Source organism: Pogoniulus pusillus, chromosome 29 (assembly GCF_015220805.1).
Source record: "Pogoniulus pusillus isolate bPogPus1 chromosome 29, bPogPus1.pri, whole genome shotgun sequence".
Classification (NCBI taxonomy): Eukaryota; Metazoa; Chordata; class Aves; order Piciformes; family Lybiidae; genus Pogoniulus; species Pogoniulus pusillus.
In genome coordinates, this window is record NC_087292.1 from 16,692,143 (window position 1) to 16,715,057 (window position 22,915).

At 60.7% G+C, this 22,915-nt stretch overlaps 1 protein-coding gene across 1 annotated transcript; it reads left to right on the plus strand.

Moving 5' to 3' along the window:
* The first annotated feature begins 436 nt into the window (after nt 1–436).
* On the plus strand, nt 437–18,866 carry GMEB2 (glucocorticoid modulatory element binding protein 2). The gene is made up of 10 exons (XM_064167669.1): nt 437–642; nt 4,143–4,326; nt 6,746–6,843; nt 8,458–8,585; nt 9,930–10,033; nt 13,229–13,386; nt 14,234–14,305; nt 15,328–15,465; nt 16,759–16,881; nt 17,945–18,866. Exons 2-10 carry the CDS (start codon nt 4,196–4,198, stop codon nt 18,601–18,603), a joined length of 1,611 nt encoding a protein of 536 aa, XP_064023739.1. The 5' UTR covers nt 437–642; nt 4,143–4,195; the 3' UTR covers nt 18,604–18,866.
* The last annotated feature ends 4,049 nt before the right edge of the window (nt 18,867–22,915 follow it).

Here is a 22,915-nt window from a genome sequence, read left to right on the forward strand (position 1 = left end):
CGGGACATGTATGGCTGCGGGGCGGACACACGCAGGTGACACAGGCGACACGCGTGACCTGGGGACACGTCTGTCCCGGGGAGAGGGGGGAGAAGGACGTGCAAGTCATATGTGGGCTAGAGAGGAGGGGGTTAAGGCGAGCGGGGGGTCACGCAGAGCCCCGAAATGGCCACTCGGGATTCTACCGGGGGGGGGAGCACACAGGAGGCTCGGGAAGGGTCACGCAGGGTCCCGAAAAGCACACAGGAGGCCACGCAGAAGCGCCGGGGGACGGCGTGGCGGGGGGGTGTGGGGGGGGTGTCGTTTCCCGCAGCGCCCCCGCGGCTCCCCCTCGCCCCCTCCCCGGCAGCGGCTCCCCCGGGCGCGCTCCCCCCGCCCCGCCGCCGCCGCGCATGCGCACTGCGCGCCCCCGGTCCCTATTTCCCGGGCAGTTAGGGCCGCGCCGGCCCCGCCAAATAAGTCCCGGGAGCCGCCGCCGGGGAGCCTGCTGCGCCTGCGCGGGGGGCGCCCGCTTCTTCCCCCGGCTCCCCCCCCGCTGCCGCACACCCCTCACCCTGCCTGCGCTCCTTCCCTGCCGCACCTCCGCCGCAGCCCTCCTCCGCCGGCCCAGCCCGGCGCGGGGCGGCGGCAGCCCGGGCCGAGGTAAGCGTGCGAGGGCCCCGCCGCGGGGCCTCCTTCCCCGCTCCCTGCCCGCGCTCCGTACGCGCCGTCCGGCCGCCGGGTCCCTGCGGAGCGTCAGGACGTTACGGCAGCGGCAGGAGACGGCGGCAGCGCCCGGCCGTCGTCCGCCCCCCCCCCACCCCCCCCTCCCTTCCTCCTCCTCCTCCTCCCCCTTCCCTCCTCCCTTCCCTCCCGCGCACCGCCGCTGTCAGCGGGAGCGCCCACGCCTGCCCCCCCCGCCCGCCTCCCCCCCACCCCTCTCCCCTGCTCCGTTCCCGCCGGCGGGAGCGCGCACGGTGTGTGCTTGCCCGGGGGGCGCCCTGGGCCTGGCGGCGTGGGGCTATGCGGAGTGCAGGCAGCCGCCACCGAACCCACCCCCGCTCCCCCCCCCCCAGGAGTGGGGAGGCACCTCCCGGGCGACCGGCGTGAGGGGACCCCCACTGCGACCCTCCCCTGCTCCCGCAGCTTCCCGTGCGACCAACCGACCCTGCCCCCTCCGGCCCCAGCCTTGTGCCCCCCTCCCCAGCCCTTCCTGTGACCCTCCCCAGCCACCGCTTTCAGCCCCCGCTGTAGCCCACACTCCCCCCCCAGCATGAGGAGACCCTCAGCTCCCCGTGTAACCTCCCCCCACCCCACCAGCAGCAGTCACCCCCTTGTGGCCCCCACCCTCCCCTTCCTGATCTCTCCCCTTAGCTGCCATGTAGCCCCCCCCAAGTCCCCCTCCCATGCGCCCCTTCCCCACCGTGTACCTTGTGTACCTCCTGCATCTGTGCAGCCAGAGGACCCCCCCGCGGTGCGTTCCCCTCCTCCGTGCACCTCTGTGCTGGAATTTGTGTCGTGTCCCCCGCTTCAGTCCCCTCTCTGTGCACCCCTGTTGCTTGCTGCACCCAGTGCCCAGCCCTCCCCATGCCACCCTGTCCCCAGCAGTGTGCTCCCCACCTCCCCCAGCAGTCGGAGCCCCCTCCCCTAGCTGCCACTGCCCCCCCCCAAAGACCCTCCCCGGTGAAGCACTATTTAGTCTTTACCTTTCTTGTCCCATCTCACCCCAGATCTGCCCTGGTGCTTGCTCAGAGACACAGGGGGTGACCTGAGGAGACCTTTCCAGGTTGCACCAAGACCTGGTAGAACTGGGGGGGGCTCCCTACCGGCCCTTACCCCACTGCTGGCCATGGCTGCCCACCTTGGACTGGCAGTGGTGTGGGCAGCAGGAGCAGGGCAGGGACTGCCCCTCTGTACTGGGGTCTACATCTCAAATCCTGGGGTCAGTTTTGAGGCCATCACCTCGAGAAGGTGATTGAGGAGCTGGAGTGGGACCAGAGAAGGGCAACAGAGCTGGGGAAGGGTTTGGAGAGCAGGGCTGGGGAGGAGCAGTTGGGGGAGCTGGGGGTGTGCAGCCTGGAGGAAGCTGAGGGCAGAGCTCATTGCTGTCTGCAGCTCCCTGAGAGGAGGCTGCAGCCAGGTGGGGGTTGGGCTCTGCTCCCAAGGAACAAGCAACAGGACAAGAGGAAATGGCCTTCAGTTGCCCCAGGGGAGGCTCAGGTTGGACACGAGGAACAATTCCTGCTCCCAAAGCGTTGCCAAGCCCTGAGCAGGCTGTGCTGGTGCTACAGACACTCAAGGAGATGCTCTGTGGTCACCTGCTGCTCAGCACCACATCCCCCTGCAGCCCAGCCCCAGCCTGTGCTGGTGCCCAGCAGCGTGGGCAGCAGGGGCAGGGAGGGCATTCTGCCTGCTCTGCTGAGACCCCAACTGCAGTGCTGGGGCAGCTCTGGAGCCCTGGGCACAGCACAGGCCTGCTGGAGCAGGGCCAGAGGAGGCCACAGCAGTGCTGGCAGGGACAATTCCTGGGAAAGCAGGGATGGGAGATGAGGAAGAATTTGTTGCCAGTGAGGGTGGGGAGACACTGGCACAGGCTGCCCAGGGAGGCTGTGGCTGCCCTTCCCTGGAGGTGTTCAAGGGCAGGCTGGCTGAGGCCTTGGGCAAGCTGGGCTGGTGGCAGGTGTCCCTGCCCATGGCAGGGGTTTGGAGCTGGCTGAGCTTTAAGGTCCCTTCCAACCCATTCTGTGAACCTATGCCATGAAGTGGCAGGAGATGTGGGTGATGGTGTCCCATGGGAACAGGACTTTGCCACCCTGTGCTGTGCATGTGGAAACTGGAGCCAGGAGCTGAAGTTTTGGGTTTCTCCCCCAGGCTGCTGCTTGTCTGTGAGTGTGACCTGGCAGGGATGGGCACTGGGGCTGCTGTTGAGTGATGTCTCAGAGCTTCTGCCTTAAATGCACCCACTTGGAGGTAGCTTGCAGATGTCACTTGGCTTCTGCAGGCTTGGGGAGCCTCTCCTGCCTGGTTAGGTTTTGTGTGTCTGTGACTTAGCGGGGGAGCAGGCAGTGGTGAGCTCCTTGGGCACTGAGAGCCCTCTGAGGTGGGCACAGTCCCTGCCTCTGCCATAGAGCTGGCAGTGGTGAGCTCCCTGGGCACTGAGAGCCCTCTGAGGTGAGCACAGTCCCTGCCTCTGCCATGGAGCTGGCAGTGGTGAGCTCCTTAGGCACTGAGAGCCCTCCGAGGTGGGCACAGTCCCTGCCTCTGCCATGGAGCTGGCAGTGGTGAGCTCCTTGGGCACTGAGAGCCCTCCGAGATGGGCACAGTCCCTGCCTCTGCCATGGAGCTGGCAGTGGTGAGCTCCTCGGGCACTGAGAGCCCTCTGAGGTGAGCACAGTCCCTGCCTCTGCCATGGAGCTGGCAGTGGTGAGCTCCTTAGGCACTGAGAGCCCTCCGAGGTGAGCACAGTCCCTGCCTCTGCCATGGAGCTGGCAGTGGTGAGCTCCTTGGGCACTGAGAGCCCTCCGAGATGGGCACAGTCCCTGCCTCTGCCATGGAGCTGGCAGTGGTGAGCTCCTCGGGCACTGAGAGCCCTCTGAGGTGAGCACAGTCCCTGCCTCTGCCATGGAGCAGGCAGTGGTGAGCTCCTTGGGCACTGAGAGCCCTCTGAGGTGAGCACAGTCCCTGCCTCTGCCATGGAGCTGGCAGTGGTGAGCTCCTTGGGCACGGTGAAACCCTCTGAGGTGAGCACAGTCCCTGCCTCTGCCATGGAGCAGGCAGTGGTGAGCTCCTTGGGCACGGTGAAACCCTCTGAGATAGTTTGAGGTACCTCTGGAGGCCACTTTCAAGCTTGAGTGCCTTCAGAGAGGTTTTGGTGACCACCAGGGCCAGGATCTGACTTCCTCAGAGTCTCCCTCTCTGCCCCTTGCCACCCCCAGCCCAATCCATTCCCACCTCTCACCTCCTGCAGTCCATGTGTTGGGCCATGAGCCCCTCCTCATCCTTCCTCTTGGCATGGAGTGGTGCAGCTCTGCTCAGCCGCCCCTTAGGAGCTTGGATTCCCCTCGGCCCCCTCTCTCCTTGTTCCCACTGCACTGATGGTCTCTCCAGGGCCAGTTCCAGGAGGGAGACCTTTTCAGGTGGCTCTTCTCCTCCTTTCTCCACAGGCAGCTGGTGACCAAGGGCCCTGCTGCCCGTCGCTGCCTGCTGCTGCCCTGCCATGGCCACTCCGGACGTCAGCGTTCACATGGAGGAGGTGGTGGTGGTGACAACACCTGATGGAGCAGTGGATGGAGGTGGTGTGGAGGAGGTGAAGACAGTGCTGGTCACCACCAACCTCTCCCAGCACGGGTGAGAGCTGGGGTGCTTGTACACCAGGGTGGCATTTTGGGCAACCTCCCACCCGTGGTTGTAGGCAGCTGGGCTGGGTGTGTTAATCATCTGCATCACTTGTGGTGGTGGGCACCTGAGTGGTGCCAGGGCAATCTCTGGGTCCTCATCAGGGCCTCAGTGACAGCCCTGGGCCCTTCACAGCAGGACTTAGGGGGTGGTTGTGGTTAGCTCTGCTGCAGCCCCAGCTCAGATGCTGAGTTCAGTTTTGAGGCCCTCGCTGTTGCTGCTGGAATCTCCACCTGTGTGCAGATGTTAGCTCTTGAGTTGTCCTTTTGGAGTCCTGCTGGCTCCTCACCACCCTTCTGTGCCTGGCATGGGGGTGCTTGGTGACTGGGAGCTGCAGAGGCAGTGCCATCCTAGTGTGTCTTTGCTCCTCAAGTGGAGCTGCCTCGGCTCTTGCTGAGAGTCATGAAGATGCTCAGAGGGCTGCAGCAGCTCTGCTATGAGCACAGGCTGAGAGAGTTGGGGCTCTGCAGCCTGGAGAGGAGAAGGCTTCCAAGAGACCTTGGAATGGCCTTCCAGGATCTTAAGGGGGCCACAGGAGGGCTGGGAAGGGACTATTGACAAGGTCTTGTAATGACAGGAGGAGGAGGAATGGGTTTGAAGTGGCAGAGGGGAGACTGAAACTGGATGTGAGGAAGAAGTTGTTTGCAGTGAGGGTGGTGAGACACTGGCACAGGTTGAGGGTGGTGAGACACTGGCACAGGTTGAGGGTGGTGAGACACTGGCACAGGTTGAGGGTGGTGAGACACTGGCATGGTTTTCCCAGGGAGGTGTTCAGGACCAGGCTGGATGAGTCCTTGAGTGACCTGTTCCAGTGGGAAATGTCCCTGCCTATGGCACAGGGGGCTTGGAAGTGGCTGTGCTTTGAGCTCCCTTCCAACCTAACCCATTCCCTGATTCTCTGCACCAGCCTCTGTTGGTTACTCACCCAGGCAGGCTGAGCAGCTGCCCACACCTGTTCCTTATCTCAGGGCTGCTCCATACCAGGTTCCTGCCCTGCAGCTGATGAAGGGAGGGATGCTCCGAGGCTGCAGTTCCACCCTGCAGCTCTGGGGTTGGGAGGCCAGGAGCCACAAACCAGTTGCTCTTGAATGTGCCTGTCCCGGTGGCAGCAGGGGAGGGACCTGTGGCTGCCGGTGAGTCACTGGGACCATTAGCATACAATCGTTGGGGTTGGAAGAGAGCTTTAAGGTCACTCAGTTCAACCCAACCCCACCGTGGCCACTAAACCATGTCCCCACATGACCTGGCTGCATGCTTCTTGAACACCTTCAAGGATGAGCCCTCCACCCCCTCCCTGGGCAGCCTGTGCCAGTGCCTGATGACTCCTGCAGGACAGAAATTGTGCCTTGTGTCCAACCTAAGCCTCCCCTGGGGCAATTTGAGGCCACTTCCTCTTGCTCACCTATTTTAAGCCACTCAAACTGGGGTGGGACTCAGCTTTGTCATCTCCTTGGAGCCTTCCTTAGGAAGTTTGCCTGCTGAAGTGGATCAGAAGTTGTTTTCCCCAAGCTTGCTGTCATACTTGGGCATCTTCAACAGCGAAGCCAAACGTTCCTTAAGGTCCATGAGGAATTGGAGCTGTGATGCACAGGTTGGGTCCTTCGGGAGCCTTCCTCCCTCATGGAGGTGGTGAGGAGCATGTCCCAGATCACAGCCCTAGATGCCTTCCCCATCCCTTGGGGTTCTCTACACCACAGGGAGAGCTGGAATGAGTGACCAAGAGGGGTGCAGGTGCCGGGCAGGACCAGCTCAGTCTCTGCAGCAGCAAAGCCCCAGGAGCAGCTGGAGCTCTGTGGGGTGGGGAGCATGGAACCAGTGGAGCAGCCAACTATGAGTTAATGTCCTGGGAGGGGTTCAGGTTGGATCCTGAGGGGCTGTAGCTCACGTTGGCTTCTCTCTGCTCATGCATCTGCTCTTGACCTTTGTCAGACTCCTTTGTGGTGTATTTGAAGCTCCTTGAGGTCCTGCTCCTGGGAGCTCTGTGTGCACCAGAGGATTCAGCCAGCCTCTGCCTGTCTCACAAATGTTTTTCTTGGAGGAATCTTCTCAGACCAAGCTGCCAGAGGCTGGCAGTGACTTCTGAGTGAGAAGCCATGCTGACAGCACCCCCACAATGCCAGCTCCCCAGCATGGCTCACGCTGGAGGCAGCTCCTTGGGGCAGCTGGCAGAGCTGCTGGCAGTGGTGGTCCTGCGGCTGTGAGGGCTGCATCTGCCTGCAGGAAAATGGAGCTGCTGAGCCTCCCAAACCAGAGCTGCCTCCTGGCTCTGATGGGAAGATGTGGCCTGAGCGACTCTGAAGCAACATCTCCTGGGGTGTTGGGGGTGGCTCCTCCACATGGCTTAACTCTGCCTCTCCCATGCTCTTCTCAGTGGTGACATAAATGAAGACACTCTGGAGACAGAAAATGCAGCTGCTGCAGCTGCTGCTGCCTTCACAGCCTCCACCCATCTGAAGGAAGCAGTCCTAGGTAGGTTCAGCCCATGCTGGAGCCCCTTGCTTGACCTGTGCCAGCTCCACCACCCCCGTGTGGCACAGCCCTCTACTGGTGCTGGCCAAGAGGGTCTGGCCACTGCTGTGCAGAGCTGGTGGCTGGTCCAGATGATTTTCTCCTGGGGGGTACCAGGGATGCTGTCCTTGGGGATGATCTCCTAAGGGTGCTGGAGATGTTCTCCTGAGAATGCTTTCTTGAGGGTATCAAGGTTGCTTTTCTGGAGCTGCTTTCCTGGGGGTACCAGGGACACTGTCCTAGGAGATGTTCTTCTGGAGGTACTGGGGGTGAGCTCCTGAGGATGTTCTCCTGACAGTGCTTTCTTGAGGGTATCAAGGTTACTCTCCTGGAGCTGCTTTCCTGGGGGTACCAGGGATGCTGTCCTAGAGGATGTTCTTCTGGAGGTGCTGGGGATGGTCTCCTGAGGTTGATCTTCAAGGGGTACTGGGGATGCTCTCCTAAGGTTCTTGGTGGTGCTGGAGATGGTCTCCTGAGGATGATCTTCAAGGGGTACTGGGGATGCTCTCCTAAGGTTCCTGGTGGTGCTGGGGATGATCTCCTGAGGGTGATCTTCAAGGGGTACTGGGGATGCTCTCCTAAGGTTCCTGGTGGTGCTGGGGATGGTCTCCTGAGGGTGATCTTCAAGGGGTACTGGGGATGCTCTCCTAAGGTTCCTGGTGGTGCTGGGGATGATCTCTTGAGGATGATCTTCAAGGGGTACTGGGGATGCTCTCCTAAGGTTCCTGGTGGTGCTGGAGATGGTCTCCTGAGGGTGATCTTCAAGGGGTACTGGGGATGCTCTCCTAAGGTTCCTGGAGGTGCTGGGGATGATCTCCTGAGGATGATCTTCAAGGGGTACTGGGGATGCTCTCCTAAGGTTCCTGGTGGTGCTGGGGATGGTCTCCTGAGGGTGATCTTCAAGGGGTACTGGGGATGCTCTCCTAAGGTTCCTGGTGGTGCTGGGGATGATCTCTTGAGCGTATCAAGGTTGTTCTCCCTGGGGGGTACCAGGGATGCTCTCCCCAGCACCCAGGACCACCCAGTGAGCTGCAGGGGGCCGGGTGACTGGCAGCAAGCTGGCAGCTGCTGCCTGGGTTGCTGCTGCCCTCTCCTGGTGCAGGCTGAGACCCTGCGTGTGGCCACCTCCAGCTCCTTGCCCTTGCAGTTCGTGTTGGGGCTGTCAGTTCGGCAGCCACCTCTGCTGGCTTGGGCCGCAGATGACTTTACTGAGCCGAGACTGTGACCAGTTGTGCTGGAGCTGACTCGAGGACAGCTCTACCCAGAAGTCAGGGGTGACCTTCTGGAGCTGAAGAGCATTTCCTCATCTTTGTATTAATTGGATTACTTCCAACCCTGCCCACTGATTTCAGGCTCAGTCTCTTCTGCCTGAGAAGTTTTTCCCTGGGGAGGAAGGGATGAAGTTGGAGGCTCTAGGAGTAAAGTGCTGGTCCCAAACCCAACCACAGCTCCACCATGCATCAGCTACATTGAATTGTTGTTTTTAAGCCTGACCTTCAGAAGTGCTTTAGCAGTGCTGGGGCTGTGACTCATGTTTCTGTTTGCTCTCTCCCTTCTTCTGTTCCCTGTGAGAAGTGAAGATGGCTGAAGATGAGGACAGTTTGGAGGCAGAGATTGTCTACCCCATCACCTGTGGGGACAGCAAAGCCAACCTCATCTGGAGGAAGTTTGTGTGCCCTGGGATCAATGTGAAGTGTGTGCAGGTGAGAAGAAAGGCTCCCAACGTTGGGCTTGTGCTTCCCATGCCTCTGTTAGAGCCTTCCTTGGCTCCTCAGTAAGCTTGCAGATGGCACCAAGCTAGGAGAAGGTGTGGAGCTGTTGGAGGGTAGAGAGCCCTGCAGAGGGACCTGGCCAGGCTGCATGGGTGGGCAGAGGCCAAGGGAATGAGATTGAACAAGGCCAAGTGCAGGGTTCTACACTTTGGCCACAACAACCCCAAGCAGCACTGCAGGCTGGGGCCAGAGTGGCTGAGAGCAGGCAGGCAGAGAGGGAGCTGGGGGTGCTGAGAGAGAGGAGCTGAAGCTGAGGCAGCAGTGCCCAGGTGGGCAGCAGAGCCAATGGCATCCTGGGCTGGCTCAGGAGCAGTGTGGGCAGCAGGACAAGGGAGGTTCTTCTGCCCCTGTGCTCAGCACTGCTCAGGCTGCACCTTGAGTGCTGTGTCCAGTTCTGGGCTCCTGAATTGAAGAGAGATGTTGAGGTGCTGTTTGGAGCAGGGCAGCAAGGCTGGGGAGGGGCCTGGAGCAGAGCCCTGTGAGGAGAGGCTGAGGGAGCTGGGGGTGTGCAGCCTGCAGCAGAGGAGGCTTAGGGCAGAGCTCATTGCTGCCTGCAGCTGCCTGCAGGGAGGCTGTAGCCAGGTGGGGTTGAGATCTGCTCCCAAGGAACAAGCAACATAGACTCAAGCAAGTTGGAAGAGAGCTCCAAGCTCAGCCAGCCCTGCCCAACCAACCCAGACCATGGCACTAAGTGCCCCAGCCAGGCTTGGCTTCAACACCTCCAGCCACAGCCACTCCACCTCCCTGGGCAGCCCATTCCAATGCCAATCACTCTCTCTGCCAACAACTTCCTCCTAACATCCAGCCTAGACCTGCCCTGGCACAGCTTGAGGCTGTGTCCCCTTCTTCTGTTGCTGGCTGCCTGGCAGCAGAGGAAATGGCCTGAAGTTGCCCCAGGGGAGGTTTATGTTGGACACAAGGAACCATTTCTGCCCCTTGAGGGCTGTCAAGGCCTGGCCCAGGCTGCCCAGGGCAGCGGTGCAGTCCCCATCCCTGGAGAGCTTTCAAAGCCTTGGAGCTGTGGTGCTGAGGGCCATGGCTTGGTGGTGCCCCTGCAGTGCTGGGGTAAGGTCTCTCCAGACTGGATGATCTTGAGGGTCTCTCCCAGCCCAGGCTGTGACTCTGGCAGCCTCTCCTGCCGTGGTGCCGCTGCAGCAGCAGTGCGGACACTGCGCCACTGCCACGCTCCGCTGCCAGGCGCTGGCTCTGCTGCCCAGTCACGGCACTGGGGACCTGTGGCTTGTCCTGCTGATGTTGCCCTCTTGCCCTCTGCAGTTTGATGACCACCTGATCAGCCCCAAGGAGTTTGTGCACTTGGCAGGCAAGTCGACCCTGAAGGACTGGAAGCGAGCGATCCGCATGAACGGCATCATGCTGCGGTGAGCCGGGGGCGCTGCCGGGCTGGGACTGAGCCTCTGCTGCTTCACAGCACAGCCACCACTGCCTGCTGCTGCAGGAACCTCAACGGGCTCTGCCCAGTGCCTTTGGGCATCATTTGGGGCAAGAGACACGGGCACAGGTTGCCCAGGGAGGTTGTGGAGCACAGACTCCCTGCAAAGCTGAGCATTAGGAAGCGTCAGGACAAGCTGCGCTGCTCTTGGCAGGTCTGCTGCTGCCTAAAAGCCTTCAGAGGGAGAAATGAACCATCCAGAGCCCCCATGCTGCCATTCCCCTAACAGCAGTGAGGGGAGGAAAGCTCTTCCCAGCCCCCTGGGTCATGCTCTCCACCAGCAGTTTTGTCTTTGCCCTGCGTTGTTGCACAGGGTCCCTCTCCCTGGGATCTCCTGACCTCCTCTGAGGACATCAGCTGCCCTTGTGCCCATCAGACTCCCCGTGGCAGAGACCTGCCCTGTCCTGCTGCTCTCCCACCTTCTCAGAGCAGGGCAGCACTTGGATCTCCCAACAAGCTGGTTTGGGGAGCTGGTCCCAACTTTTCCAGGCAGGTTCTTCTGCATGGGGTCTGTGATTTTACCTAGCAACCCTGGCTGGGACTGATGGACTCTTGGTTGATTGAGGGAGGAAAGAGAAGGTCCCAGTCTGGTCCCACCAGCATCTTTCCACTCTGACTTAAGTGCAAGTTGAGGCTGAGGCAGCAGGAAGCCTCTTTCTTCCCTTTTTGACTCTACAACTCAAATAAATGAGGTTTGAGCCTGCTGATGAACCCAGGTAAGGTCCCCCAGAAATGGGGCTTAATGCTGGTGATGAGCCCAGGAGTGGGGCTTAATCCTAGTGCTGAGCCCAGACAAGGACCCCCAGGAGTGGGGCTTAATCCTAGTGCTGAGCCCAGACAAGGACCCCCAGGAGTGGGGTTGCTGAGCCCAGCCAAGGACCCTCAGCTGAAGCAAAGGAGGCAGCAGCACTGGCTGTGGGATCTCCCCAGCTGTCTCCAGAGCACCCCCAGGCTTTCCTGGCCAACAAGCCCCTGAGCTTGCCCAGCCTGGCTCCTGTGCCTTCCCACCTTTCCTGCTGGAGGTTTTGCTCCCTTGCAAGCCTCCCATGCAAAGTCCACGTGGAGAGCAAAAGCTGCTGAGAAGGACCAAGGGGAGATGGCTGCAGTGAGGCAGCAGAACAATGTCACCTTGGGAAGGGAGGACAAACCACTGGCAGTTCCTAGGGAGAGAGGTGATGCTTTTTATCCTGCCTACAGGCAGAGAGAGGCTTTAATTAAATCACAGGCTCAGGCTGGTGGTTCAGGAAGACCAGAGAAGAATTAAATTACTGTGGTTAAGACTAGAGAAGAGAAATAAGCTTTAAATAAATCCATGGCATGAAGGGGGGAGGGAGGGAAGCAAACAACAAAGGGCTGCAAAGCAGAGATGCTGCAATGGGAGGGGTGGGTGCTGACCAGACTGACTGCCAGCATGCTGAGACACACCAGTGCCCATCAGAGTTCCAGTGCCCTTGTGGCAGCTGGCTGAAGTCCTAAACACATCAGGAGAACATCCCATGGGATCACAGAATGGGTTGGAAGGGACCTTAAAGCTCAGCCAGCTCCAAACCCCTGCCACGGGCAGGGACACCTGCCACCAGCCCAGCTTGCCCAAGGCCTCAGCCAGCCTGCCCTTGAACACCTCCAGGGAAGGGCAGCCACAGCCTCCCTGGGCAGCCTGTGCCAGTGTCTCCCCACCCTCACTGGCAACAAATTCTTCCTCATCTCCCATCCCTGCTTTCCCAGGAATTGTCCCTGCCAGCACTGCTGTGGCCTCCTCTGGCCCTGCTCCAGCAGGCCTGTGCTGTGCCCAGGGCTCCAGAGCTGCCCCAGCACTGCAGTTGGGGTCTCAGCAGAGCAGGCAGAATGCCCTCCCTGCCCCTGCTGCCCACGCTGCTGGGCACCAGCACAGGCTGGGGCTGGGCTGCAGGGGGATGTGGTACTGAGCAGCAGGTGACCACAGAGCATCTCCTTGAGTGTCTGTAGCACCAGCACAGCCTGCTCAGGACTTGGCAACGCTTTGGGAGCAGGAATTGTTCCTCATGTCCAACCTGAGCCTCCCCTGGGGCAGATGGCCTTGAACCCCTCCGGGGAGAGGGCATCCACAACCTCCCCAGGCAACCTGGGCCAGTACAGAATCATGGAATGGGTTAGGTTGGAAGGGAGCTCAAAGCTCAGCCAGCTCCAACCCCCTGCCATAGGCAAGGACACCTACCTCTAGAACAGGTTGCTCAAGGCCTCATCCAACCTGGTCCTGAACACCCCCAGGGAGGTTGTGGAGCACAGAAGCACAGAATGGGATCTAAGGACACATCTTGTGTCTCTTAAGCCTCTCAGCCCAGGCTGAGTGCTCCAGTGGTGAAGAACTCTCTAGAACTAAATTTCAGCCTCTCTAGGCTGGACTTGGAGAAGAACCTTTCTCCACTCCCTGTCCTCCATCCTCAGCTGTTCTCTGCCCATGCCAGGCTCCTTGACAGGCTTCACCCTTGCTGCAGTTGAAGGGTGGTGGTTGGGTTTTGTGTGGAGCAGGCTCTGGGTGCTGCTTGCATGAGCTCTGGGTTGGTGCTGTCTCAGAGGGGACTTGCTCAAGGGACGTTGAGGAGGAAGCACTTTGCAGTGAGGGTGGTGAGACACTGGCACAGGTTGAGGGTGGTGAGACACTGGCACAGGTTGAGGGTGGTGAGACACTGGCACAGGTTGAGGGTGGTGAGACACTGGCACAGGTTTCCCAGGGAGGTTGTGGAGCACAGAAGCACAGAATGTGATCAAAGATCACATTCTGTGCTTCTGTGCTCCACAACCTCCCTGGAGATGTTCAGGACCAGGCTGGATGAGTCCTTGAGTGACCTGTTCCAGTGGGAGATGTCCCTGCCTATGGCAGGGGGTTGGAACTGGATGAACTTTGAGCTCACTTCCAACCTAACCCATTCCATGACTCCAGCTGCTGCCTCTGCTCCCTTTGCTGTTCTGGGGACCCAGTTTAGGGGCTGTGAGGGTTGGACTCAAGCTTGGGGGAGTCTCAAGGCTGTGGTTTTGCTTCCCACCCGAGGCTTTGGGAGCTCTGGGTGGGGGGTGAGGACCCTCAGGGGCTGTGTGCTGGAGCTCCCTGACCTGCCTGTCCCTGTCCCTGCTGCCTGCCTTTCAGGAAGATCATGGACTCGGGGGAGTTGGACTTCTACCAGCACACAAAGGTCTGCTCCAACACCTGCAGGAGCACCAAAATCGACCTGACTGGAGCCAGAGTGTCCCTGAGCAGTCAGACCTCGACCGAGTACATCCCCCTGACGCCCGCGCCCGCTGATGGTACGCACAGGCCTCCCTCCTCCTCTTCCTCATGCCCTCGGGCAGCCCTTCTTCTTCCTCCTCCTCACGCCCTCGGACGAGGGCCCATCCTCCTCCTCACGCCCTCGGACGAGGGCACATCCTCCTTCTCCTCCTCACGCCCTCGGACGAGAGCCCATCCTCCTCCTCCTCCTCCTCCTCCTCCTCACGCCCTCGGACGAGGGCCCATCCTCCTCCTCCTCCTCCTCCTCCTCACGCCCTCGGACGAGGGCCCATCCTCCTCCTCCTCCTCCTCCTCCTCACGCCCTCGGACGAGGGCCCATCCTCCTCCTCCTCACGCCCTCGGACGAGGGCCCATCCTCCTCCTCCTCACGCCCTCGGACGAGAGCTCATCCTCCTCCTCCTCCTCACGCCCTCGGACGAGGGCCCATCCTCCTCCTCCTCCTCACGCCCTCAGGCGGCCCTTCTTGCTCCTTCATCCCCTTGCCGTGGGCCTTGGAAGCTTTGCCCCGAGCAGAGCTGCTGTGTGCCGGAGCAGGCAGAGGGGAAGGCTGCTCCTGGCTCCGTGCTCACGGGCAGAAGGGTTGCAGAACGATTCCCTGGGGTGCTGAGCTGCAGCCTGGAACAAATGGGAGCTGCTGGCACAGCACCCACGTGTGGCTTCCCCATCTGCTGGGGTGAGGTCCTCTGGTGGTGTTGTTTTTGCTCAGCCCCCAGAGCTCTGCTCGGCTCCAGGCGGTGGTGTGCGGGCGAAAGGAGCAGTCCGAGGAGCGCGGCAGGGCACTGCTGCTGGCAGCAGCAAGGCAGAGGGCTTAGGGCAGGCCTGGGGATGGGGTTTTTTCTTCTCTCTTTTTGCTATTGGTTGCAGTGAATGGATCCCCAGCCACCATCACCATAGAAACCTGTGAGGATGCCAGCGATTGGTGCACCACCGTTGGAGGTAGGGCTGAGGCTCCCACCCGGCGCCTCCAATCCAGGGCAGGGGAGGGTGGAGGAGGTGCAAGGGAAGGGAGGGGAAAGCAGCAGGGATCTCCACCGGGGTTGTGCTTTTGGTGCTGTTACATCCTGCCTGTTGTGGCCCAACTGTGGCATCCTGGAGCACTGCCTGCTGAGGAGAGGCAGAGGGCCCTGGGGCTGCTTAGTCTGCAGAAGAGAAGACCGAGAGGGGATTGAATCAATGTTTATAAGAGGAGGGGGGGGACAGGCTCTGCTCACTGCTCCCTCGGATAGGACAAGCAGCAATGGATGGAAGCTGCAGCACAGGAGGTTCCAGCTCAACACAAGGGAAAACTTCTTGACTGGAAGGGTCCCAGAGCCCTGGCACAGGCTGCCCAGAGGGGCTGTGGAGTCTCCTCCTCTGGAGCCTTTCCAAGCCTGTCTGGATGTGTTCCTGTGTGCCCTGAGCTAGGTTGGGTGGTCCTGCTCTGGCAGGGGTGGGGCTGGACTCGATGAGCTCTTTGTGTCCCTTCCAACCCCTGACATCCTGTAAGCCTGTGATCTCCTTGGGTCCTTTCCAACCCCTGACATCTGTGATCTTGTGATCCTCTTGGGAGGAAGTTGTTGCTGATAAAGGTCAGGCTGAGAGCTTGGAGTGGCTCTAATGAAACAGCAAACTGAGAATCAGAGAGGCCATGAAAGGATTCTTGCTCCTCTGGAGTGCTCTGAGCTGGGGATGGGTGAGGTCTGGCTGCACCCAGGAGATTTGGGGTTCCAGAGGAGCTTTGCTCACTTACCCTCCGAATTTGAATGCTGAAGTGGAGGGGGAAGTGGAACTCCTCTGAGCATCGGTGTGGCAGGGTGGGCAAAGCCCTTCACCCTGCCCTCCTTTGGGTGCACACCCAACCACCCTGTCCCTGCAGCCTAGCAGGGCATCAGCCTTGTTGGGGCCAGAGGGCAGCCCGAGCAGGTCACCACTGCTCCTCTGAGGACTGTGAGCTTCTCCTCTGCTCTCTCTCCCTCCAGATGACACCTTTGCTTTCTGGAGAGGCCTGAAGGACATGGGACTCCTGGAAGAGGTAATCCAGGAGTTCCACCAGGAGCTGCTGGAGACCATGAAGGGCTTGCAGCAGCGAGCGCAGGATCCTCCGCTGCAGCTTGGTGGTGAGGACCTGGGCGTGGGAGAACTTAGAGCAGCCTGGCAGGGCCTGAAAGGGGCTGCAGGAAAGTTGGGCAGGGGCTTCTGAGAAGGGCTGGGAGTGATGGGAGGAGGGGGAATGGATTGAAGCTGGGAGAGGTTGAGACTGGAGATCACCATCCTTGGATCCAGCAAGGTCTGAGGGGATCGCTGCAGGTCCTTTGTTCTTGGTGCTGGGTGCAGGTGGATCCAAGCCTGACTCAGAGGAAAGCCTCAGTGCTGCCATCCCAGAACTTGTCTCTTCCTGTTAATTTGTCTGCAAAGAGCAGGTGTGGCCTGGAGCTCCAGAGCCGTTAGAGACTCGTTGAGGACCACTGCCTTGCCCATTCAGACCCTTATCTCTGCACGGGGTTGGGCACGATGGAGTATCAGAGACTCTCACACTGCCCTGCTTGACAGCCCTCTGGGGAAGAAATTGTTCCTCACCTTCATCCTAAACCTCCCCTGGAGCAGCTTGAGGCCGTTTCCTTCAGTCCCTGGTTCCTTGGGAGCAGAGCCCAACCCCCACCCGGCTCCAGCCTCCTCTCAGGGAGCTGTAGAGAGCCCTGAGGTCTTGCCTCAGGCTGTTCTTCACACTGCACACCCCCAGCTCCCTCAGCTGCACCTTCCCGGCCCTGCTTTCCAGATCCTTCCCCAGCTTCGTTGCCCTTCTCTAGACCTGCTTCAGCCCCTCAGTGTCCTTGAGTGAGGGACCCAAAACTGCCCCCAGGATTTGAGGTGTGGCCTCACCAGCAGCACCCAGTACAGGGGCACAATCCCTGCCCTGCTTCTGCTGCCCACACCACTGCTGATCCAAGCCAGGATGCTGGTGGCTTTCTTGGCTGCCTGGGCACAGTTAATCTTCACAACTCAGTCTCATTTCTGTCTGCTCCCTGGGCAGGCTTTTGGCTCTGCCTGGGGACATCTCGAGTGGTTTTGATTCTGTTTCCCTGTGCCTGGAGCTTCCTATCTGCTGCCTCTGGGCCTGGTCAAAACGGGCTCAGGAGCTGAGGTGGCACTGAGGTCACTGGGCTAACAGCACAGCACCAGAGGCTGTGCCAGCAGATAAGTTCTTATCAGCCCAGCTAGGCAGGGTAAGGACTCTTTAGACTCTGCTGACCTCCTGCACTGTCTCATGACTTCTGCTGTTTCCTCTTCCCCAGCCTCTTGTGCTGCCTTGCCGCAGGTCTGGGCTGCTGAGCAGCTCCTTGGCAAGCCATGGACACTGTGCCTAGGGAACTGGCCTCTCCTCAAAGCTCTCTCTCTCTCTTGTTTGTAAGATGCTGTTTTACTCAACAATGTAGTCCAGAACTTTGGGATGCTGGATCTGGTGAAGAAGGTGCTGGCCAGCCACAAGTGCCAGATGGATCGCTCCCGGGAGCAGTACACGAGGGACCTGGCAGGTATGGCCCCAGCACTCCTCACCACTGCCAGGGGCTTCACAGTCATGGCATTGCCTGGGTTGGAGGTTGGACTCAGAGATATTTTCCAACCTAACACCACTGTGGCCATTAAACCGTGTCCCCAAGTGCCATGGCCACGTGGGGATTTGTCTGGCACCTCCAGGGATGGGGACTCCACCACCTCCCTGGGCAGCCTGTGCCAATCCCTGACTGCTCTTGCTGATCTCCAACCTGACCCTCCCCTGGCACTGTTTCAGGCTGTTGCCTTCTGTGAGAGAAAGGGGAGGTTTGTGTTGAAGCTTGGTGGATGCTAAACCAGCTGTGGTGGGACTGGGGATGGGACAAGATAAGCCTTGAGGGTCTTTTCCAATCCAATCTGTGAACCTGTGGCTGCTGCTTCTGCAAGCATTGCTACCAGCCTGTCCCAGCTGAGCCAACCTGCTGCCCAGGGAGGTGGCTGGAGGGCACAGCCCGGGAGGTATTTAAAGTGAGGCTGGACAGGCCTTTGGGCAGCCTGCTCTGGTGGAGGATGTCCCTGCTGAGTGCAGAGAGGGTTGGACTGGCTGAGCTTTGGGGGTGCCTTCCAGCCCACTCAGGGGTTGGGCTGGCTGAGCTTTGGGGGTGCCTTCCAGCCCAGCCCACTCAGGGGTTGGGCTGGCTGAGCTTTGGAGGTGCCTTCCAGCCCAGCCCACTCGGGGGTTGGGCTGGCTGAGCTCTGGGGGTGCCTTCCAGCCCAGCCCACTCGGGGGTTGGACTGGCTGAGCTTTGGGGGTGCCTTCCAGCCCAGCCCACTCGGGGGTTGGGCTGGCTGAGCTCTGGGGGTGCCTTCCAGCCCAGCCCACTCGGGGGTGGGACTGGCTGAGCTCTGGGGGTGCCTTCCAGCCCAGCCCACTCGGGGGTTGGGCTGGCTGAGCTCTGGGGATGCCTTCCAGCCCAGCCCACTCGGGGGTTGGGCTGGCTGAGCTCTGGGGATGCCTTCCAGCCCAGCCCACTCGGGGGTTGGGCTGGCTGAGCTCTGGGGGTGCCTTCCAGCCCAGCCCATGCCGTGCCCCTCTCCCCGCAGCGCTGGAGCAGCAGTGTGATGAGCACCGCAAGCGAGCCAAGGAGCTGAAGCACAAATCCCAGCACCTCAACAACGTCCTGATGACCCTCACGCCTGTCACTGTCCCCACACCTTTGAAACGCCCCAGGCTGACCAGGGCCACCTCTGGACCAGCTGCCATCACCTCCCAAGTGCTGTCGCAGCCGGCCCAGCTGGCCGTGCCCCCCGGCGTGCCAGTCTCCCAGCTCACCAACCTCCCTCTCGGCAAAGTGGTCTCGACCCTGCCCCCCTCGGTGCTGGGCAAGAGCCCATCTCAACCTCCGGCCGCCAGCAGCTCCCCAGCCTCCTCCCCGCTGCTGGGAGGCTACACGGTACTGGCCTCTGCTGGCTCCAGCTTCCCCGGGACAGTGGAGATCCACCCGGACGCTTCCAACCTGACGGTGCTGAGCACGGCGGCGGTGCAGGACGGCAGCACGGTGGTGAAGGTGGTGAGCCCCTTCCAGCTGCTGACGCTGCCGGGACTGGGCACGGCCATCCAGAACGTGACACAAGTGGCTCCGTGCGGGAGCACGGTGCTGACCGTCCCGGCCGGCGCCGCCGAGCCCAGCGGCGGGGACGAGCAGAGCGCTGCCGGCGCCGTCGAGGTGGCTGCGGTGGCCGAGGAGGGGGAGCAGAAGTGAGGCAGCTGCGTGGGGGGACTCGCCTGGAGGGACGCTGGCCCTGCTGCTCTGGGTGGACCTGCCTCTGCTCCGGCCCTGCTGCAACCCAGCGGCGTGGGGGAAGGAGGCTCAGAGCTGCTCCTGGTAACGAGGAGGTGTGGGCCAGAGCTGGGGAGGAAGAAGAGGAGGAAAGGTGCCTGGAGAGAGGCAAAACTGCTCTGCCCCGTTTGGAGAAGAGAGGAAAACAAACTGAAACACAGGAAAAAAAAAAGCTTATTTTTGTATCAAGCTTTTCTGCTTTGTTCTCCTGGAAGAGTCCTGCCCTGGCTTGTTGGCACTGCCCCCTCTGCCAGCGAGGCCTGGGCAGGGGCGCAGGGCAGGGAGGAGGCTGCAAGCAGGTGAAGAGCTCAGCAGGCACCGATTGGGCTGCTGAGGAGGGGTCTGGGTGAGCTGTGGGGCTGCTCCCTCTGTCCTCCAGGAGGTGCAGGGAGGGGAGGGGATTTCCAGCCCTGCTTGTCCAGGGGCTGTGTGAGATCATCCGAAGCAGGAGGGGAAGAGGCCGGCGTGGGGGCAAGCCTCAGGAGACTTCTGCCTGCGGTGTGCAGAGAGCAAGCAGGAGCTCGTTGGATGGTTGTCAGGGTGGCTTTGCTCAGGTGTGCTGGGGAGGGGGGAGGAGGAGGAGGAGGGCCAGAGGAGGCCAGAGGGGCAGGCAGAGCTGTTGGCTTCTGAGCTTGGGGCTCTCTCAAGAAAACAGGGGGAAAAGTTCTGCCCCCTCTGCTCTTTAGGATTGTCTCTTTGAGCAAACCCTTTGGGGGCAAAGCTCTTTGGTTGTGGAGGCGACACCCCCTGAGGCGATGTCCCCTGGGGCAGAGGAGCTGCTGTGGGATGAGCTGGAGGAGCTTCTTGTCCTTGCTAAAGGCCCCGGTGCAGGGCCCGGCCCCAGCATCTCCCCAGGTGTTGCCCTGCCCTCCCTGCTGGCTTTGAGCAGCCATTCTGGAAGGGGGTGGTCAGACACCCCCCACCCCTTGCCCAGGTGCTCCATGGACCACTTAGGTGGCTGCCAGTCTCTGGTGGGGCACACCTGGGCTGTGTGGCTGCAGCTGCTTGAGGAGATGCTCTGGGCACACCTGGGCTGTGTGGCTGCAGCTGCCTGAGGAGTTGCTCTGGGCACACCTGGGCTGTGTGGCTGCAGCTGCTTGAGGAGATGCTCTGGGCACACCTGGGCTGTGTGGCTGCAGCTGCCTGAGGAGATGCTCTGGGCATACCTGGGCTGTGTGGCTGCAGCTGCCTGAGGAGATGCTCTGGGCACACCTGGGCTGTGTGGCTGCAGCTGCCTGAGGAGATGCTCTGGGCATACCTGGGCTGTGTGGCTGCAGCTGCCTGAGGAGATGCTCTGGGCACACCTGGGCTGTGTGGCTGCAGCTGCCTGAGGAGATGCTCTGGGCATACCTGGGCTGTGTGGCTGCAGCTGCCTGAGGAGATGCTCTGGGCACACCTGGGCTGTGTGGCTGCAGCTGCCTGAGGAGATGCTCTGGGCACACCTGGGCTGTGTGGCTGCAGCTGCTTGAGGAGATGCTCTGGGCACACCTGGGCTGTGTGGCTGCAGCTGCCTGAGGAGATGCTCTGGGCACACCTGGGCTGTGTGGCTGCAGCTGCCTGAGGAGATGCTGTGGCAGCAGCCCCCCAGGGCCTGGGCATGAGCTAATAAATATTTTTTGGAGAGAGCTGCTGGGTTGTGTTTCTGTGGCTGGTTGTGAAGTGTGGCTGAGGCACAGTGCCAGGGGGTAGGGATTGGAAGGGAGCTTTGGGGGGATCCTCGAAGCCAGCCCAGCTCTTGAGGCTGTGGAGATGGGGTGTGGTGAGGGGCATGGTTTGGTGGTGCCCTGGCAGGGCTGAGTCAAGGGTTGGCCTCCATGATCCTGAAGGTCTCTTCCAGCTCAAATGATTCTGTGATTCTATCAAATAACCCAAATCAGTCCTTGGAGGTGAAGGGAAGCAGCAGATCAGGAGTAAACATGGGACAGCACCAGGAGATCTCAGCAGTGGTCTTCCTTCCCAAGGAACAAGCCATAGGGTAAGTGCCTCTGCTTGTCCCACAGCAGGTTTAGTTTGGCCATGAGGAACAATTCCTTCCCCAAAAGGGTTGTCCAGGCCTGGCCCAGGCTACCCAGGGCAGTGGTGGAGTCCCCACCTCAGGAGAGGTTTCAGAGCCATGGAGCTGTGGTGCTGAGGGCCATGGCTTGGTGGTGCCCTGGGGCAGTGCTGGGATAAGGCTTGGACTTGGATGATCTTCAGGGTCTCTTGCAGCCAATGTGACTCTGGTTCTGTGATGCTTGGCCCTGGCCCCTGGCAGCAGAGGGATGCAGCAGGCTGTGTGTCCGGGTGGAGACAGAGCTCATTTCCAGGTCCCTTCTATCTGCAGGGTCATTATTCAGAAGCCTCCAGTTCTGTGTGTCACAGCCCCAGTAAAAACAGGAAAGCAACCCAGTAGGGCCTAATTCTGCCTCTTCCACCCTTTGCCTGGGGATGGAATGGGGGGAGGATGCAGACTGCACCGAAACATTCATCCTGAGGTGGTGCAGGGATGGTGGTGAGGCTGTCCCTGAACTCTGAGGTGGTGCAGGGATGGTGGTGAGGCTGTTCCTGAACTCTGAGGTGGTGCAGGGATGGTGGTGAGGCTGTCCCTGAACTCTGAGGTGGTGCAGGGATGGTGGTGAGGCTGTCCCTGAACTCAGGTGGTGCAGGGATGGTGGTGAGGCTGTCCCTGAACTCTGAGGTGGTGCAGGGATGGTAGTGAGGCTGTCCCTGAACTCAGGTGGTGCAGGGATGGTGGTGAGACTGTCCCTGGGCTCCTGAGGTGGTGCAGGGATGGTGGTGAGGCTATCCCTGAACTCTGAGGTGGTGCAGGGATGGTGGTGAGGCTGTCCCTGAACTCTCAGGTGGTGCAGGGATGGTGGTGAGGCTATCCCTGGGCTCCTGGCATTTGCTCATGGCACTCGATGCCATCCCCTCCTCCTGGCAGTTGTGAGGCTGAGCCAGGTGGGGTGCTGAGCAGAGCTGGGATGCCTCCAGCACAGGCAGAGTGTCCCCAGGGCTGATGTGAAAGGTGGCTCCAAAGTCTGGTGGTGCCTGGGGTGGCTCAGGCTGCACCCAGAGCTGATAAGCAGCAGCTCCGGGAGCTATTTTTAGCAGAGCTATGAATGCAATCAGGAAGGAAAATGATTTCTTCCCCCAGGGCTGCAGATTCGGTTTTGTTTTGGCCAAGCTTGAGTGTGTGGCCACAGCTGATGAGGAGGAGTCACAGAAACAGAAGATTGTTTGGCTTGGACAAGACCTTTAAGCTCCTCTGCTCCAACCATTCTCTATCTCTGCCAAGCCTGGTGCTAAACCCTGGCCCTCAGCACCACATCTCTGTGGCTCTGACACCCCTCCAGAGCTGGGGGTTCAAGCACCTCTCTGGGCAGCCTGTGCCAGCCTCCGAGAACCCTTTCAGCCAAGCAGCTCCTCCTAAGGTGCCCAACCTGAACCTCCCCTGGGGCAGCTTCAGGGCATTTCCTCTTCTCTACCTTTTGTTACCTGGAACAGCCCAACCCCCACCTGGCTCCAGCCTGCTTCCAGGGAGTCCCAGAGAGCCAGGAGGTCTCCCCTCAGCCTCTTTGTCCCCAGCCCTGCCTACTCCAAGGCTTTCCCCCCTCGGGCTGCCCGGTAAGGTAGCCACAGGTCCCAGCAGTCTGTCAGACCAAGGTGATCACCGTGAGCCTCCTCTTGCCTCTCCAGCAGGAGCAGCAGTGTTGAACTGGACCCAGGGGTAAGTTTCTCGCCCGGAGCTCTCCACTCCCACAGGAGTGTTCCCTCTGCCCACAGGGACACCTCCCCCTACCCGTGCTGCGTTGCTGAGCTTGCCCAGCCCTGCAGAGCTGCGTGCCCAGCATCCTGCCTTGGCCAAACCCACCCGGGCTGTCCAGCTTGGCTTCAGGTGGGTTGAGGTCGAAAGGGGAGGGCTGGAGGGTCCTGCTGGCTCCTCTTTAAAGCTGCCTGAGTTGTTTGCGGCATCTCGGTGCAGGTATGAGTCCTGCTGGGGACATGGTGTTGGGCAGCGAGTGCCCCAGCTCTGCCCCTGCTGCCAGCCCCACACACCTCTGGCTGGGACAATGGATCGTTTCACCAGGGAAGCATTCCTGCTCTGGGTGTACTTTGTCCTGCAAAGCACTCCCCGGGGGCGTAAACACCTCCCGGAGCCGTGGAAGCTCCTTTGGCACAGGCACCTTTGGGCTGGGGAACTCCTCCGTGCAGCAGCTTCTGGGGGGGGGCAGCTCTGCCCTTCCCAGAGTAG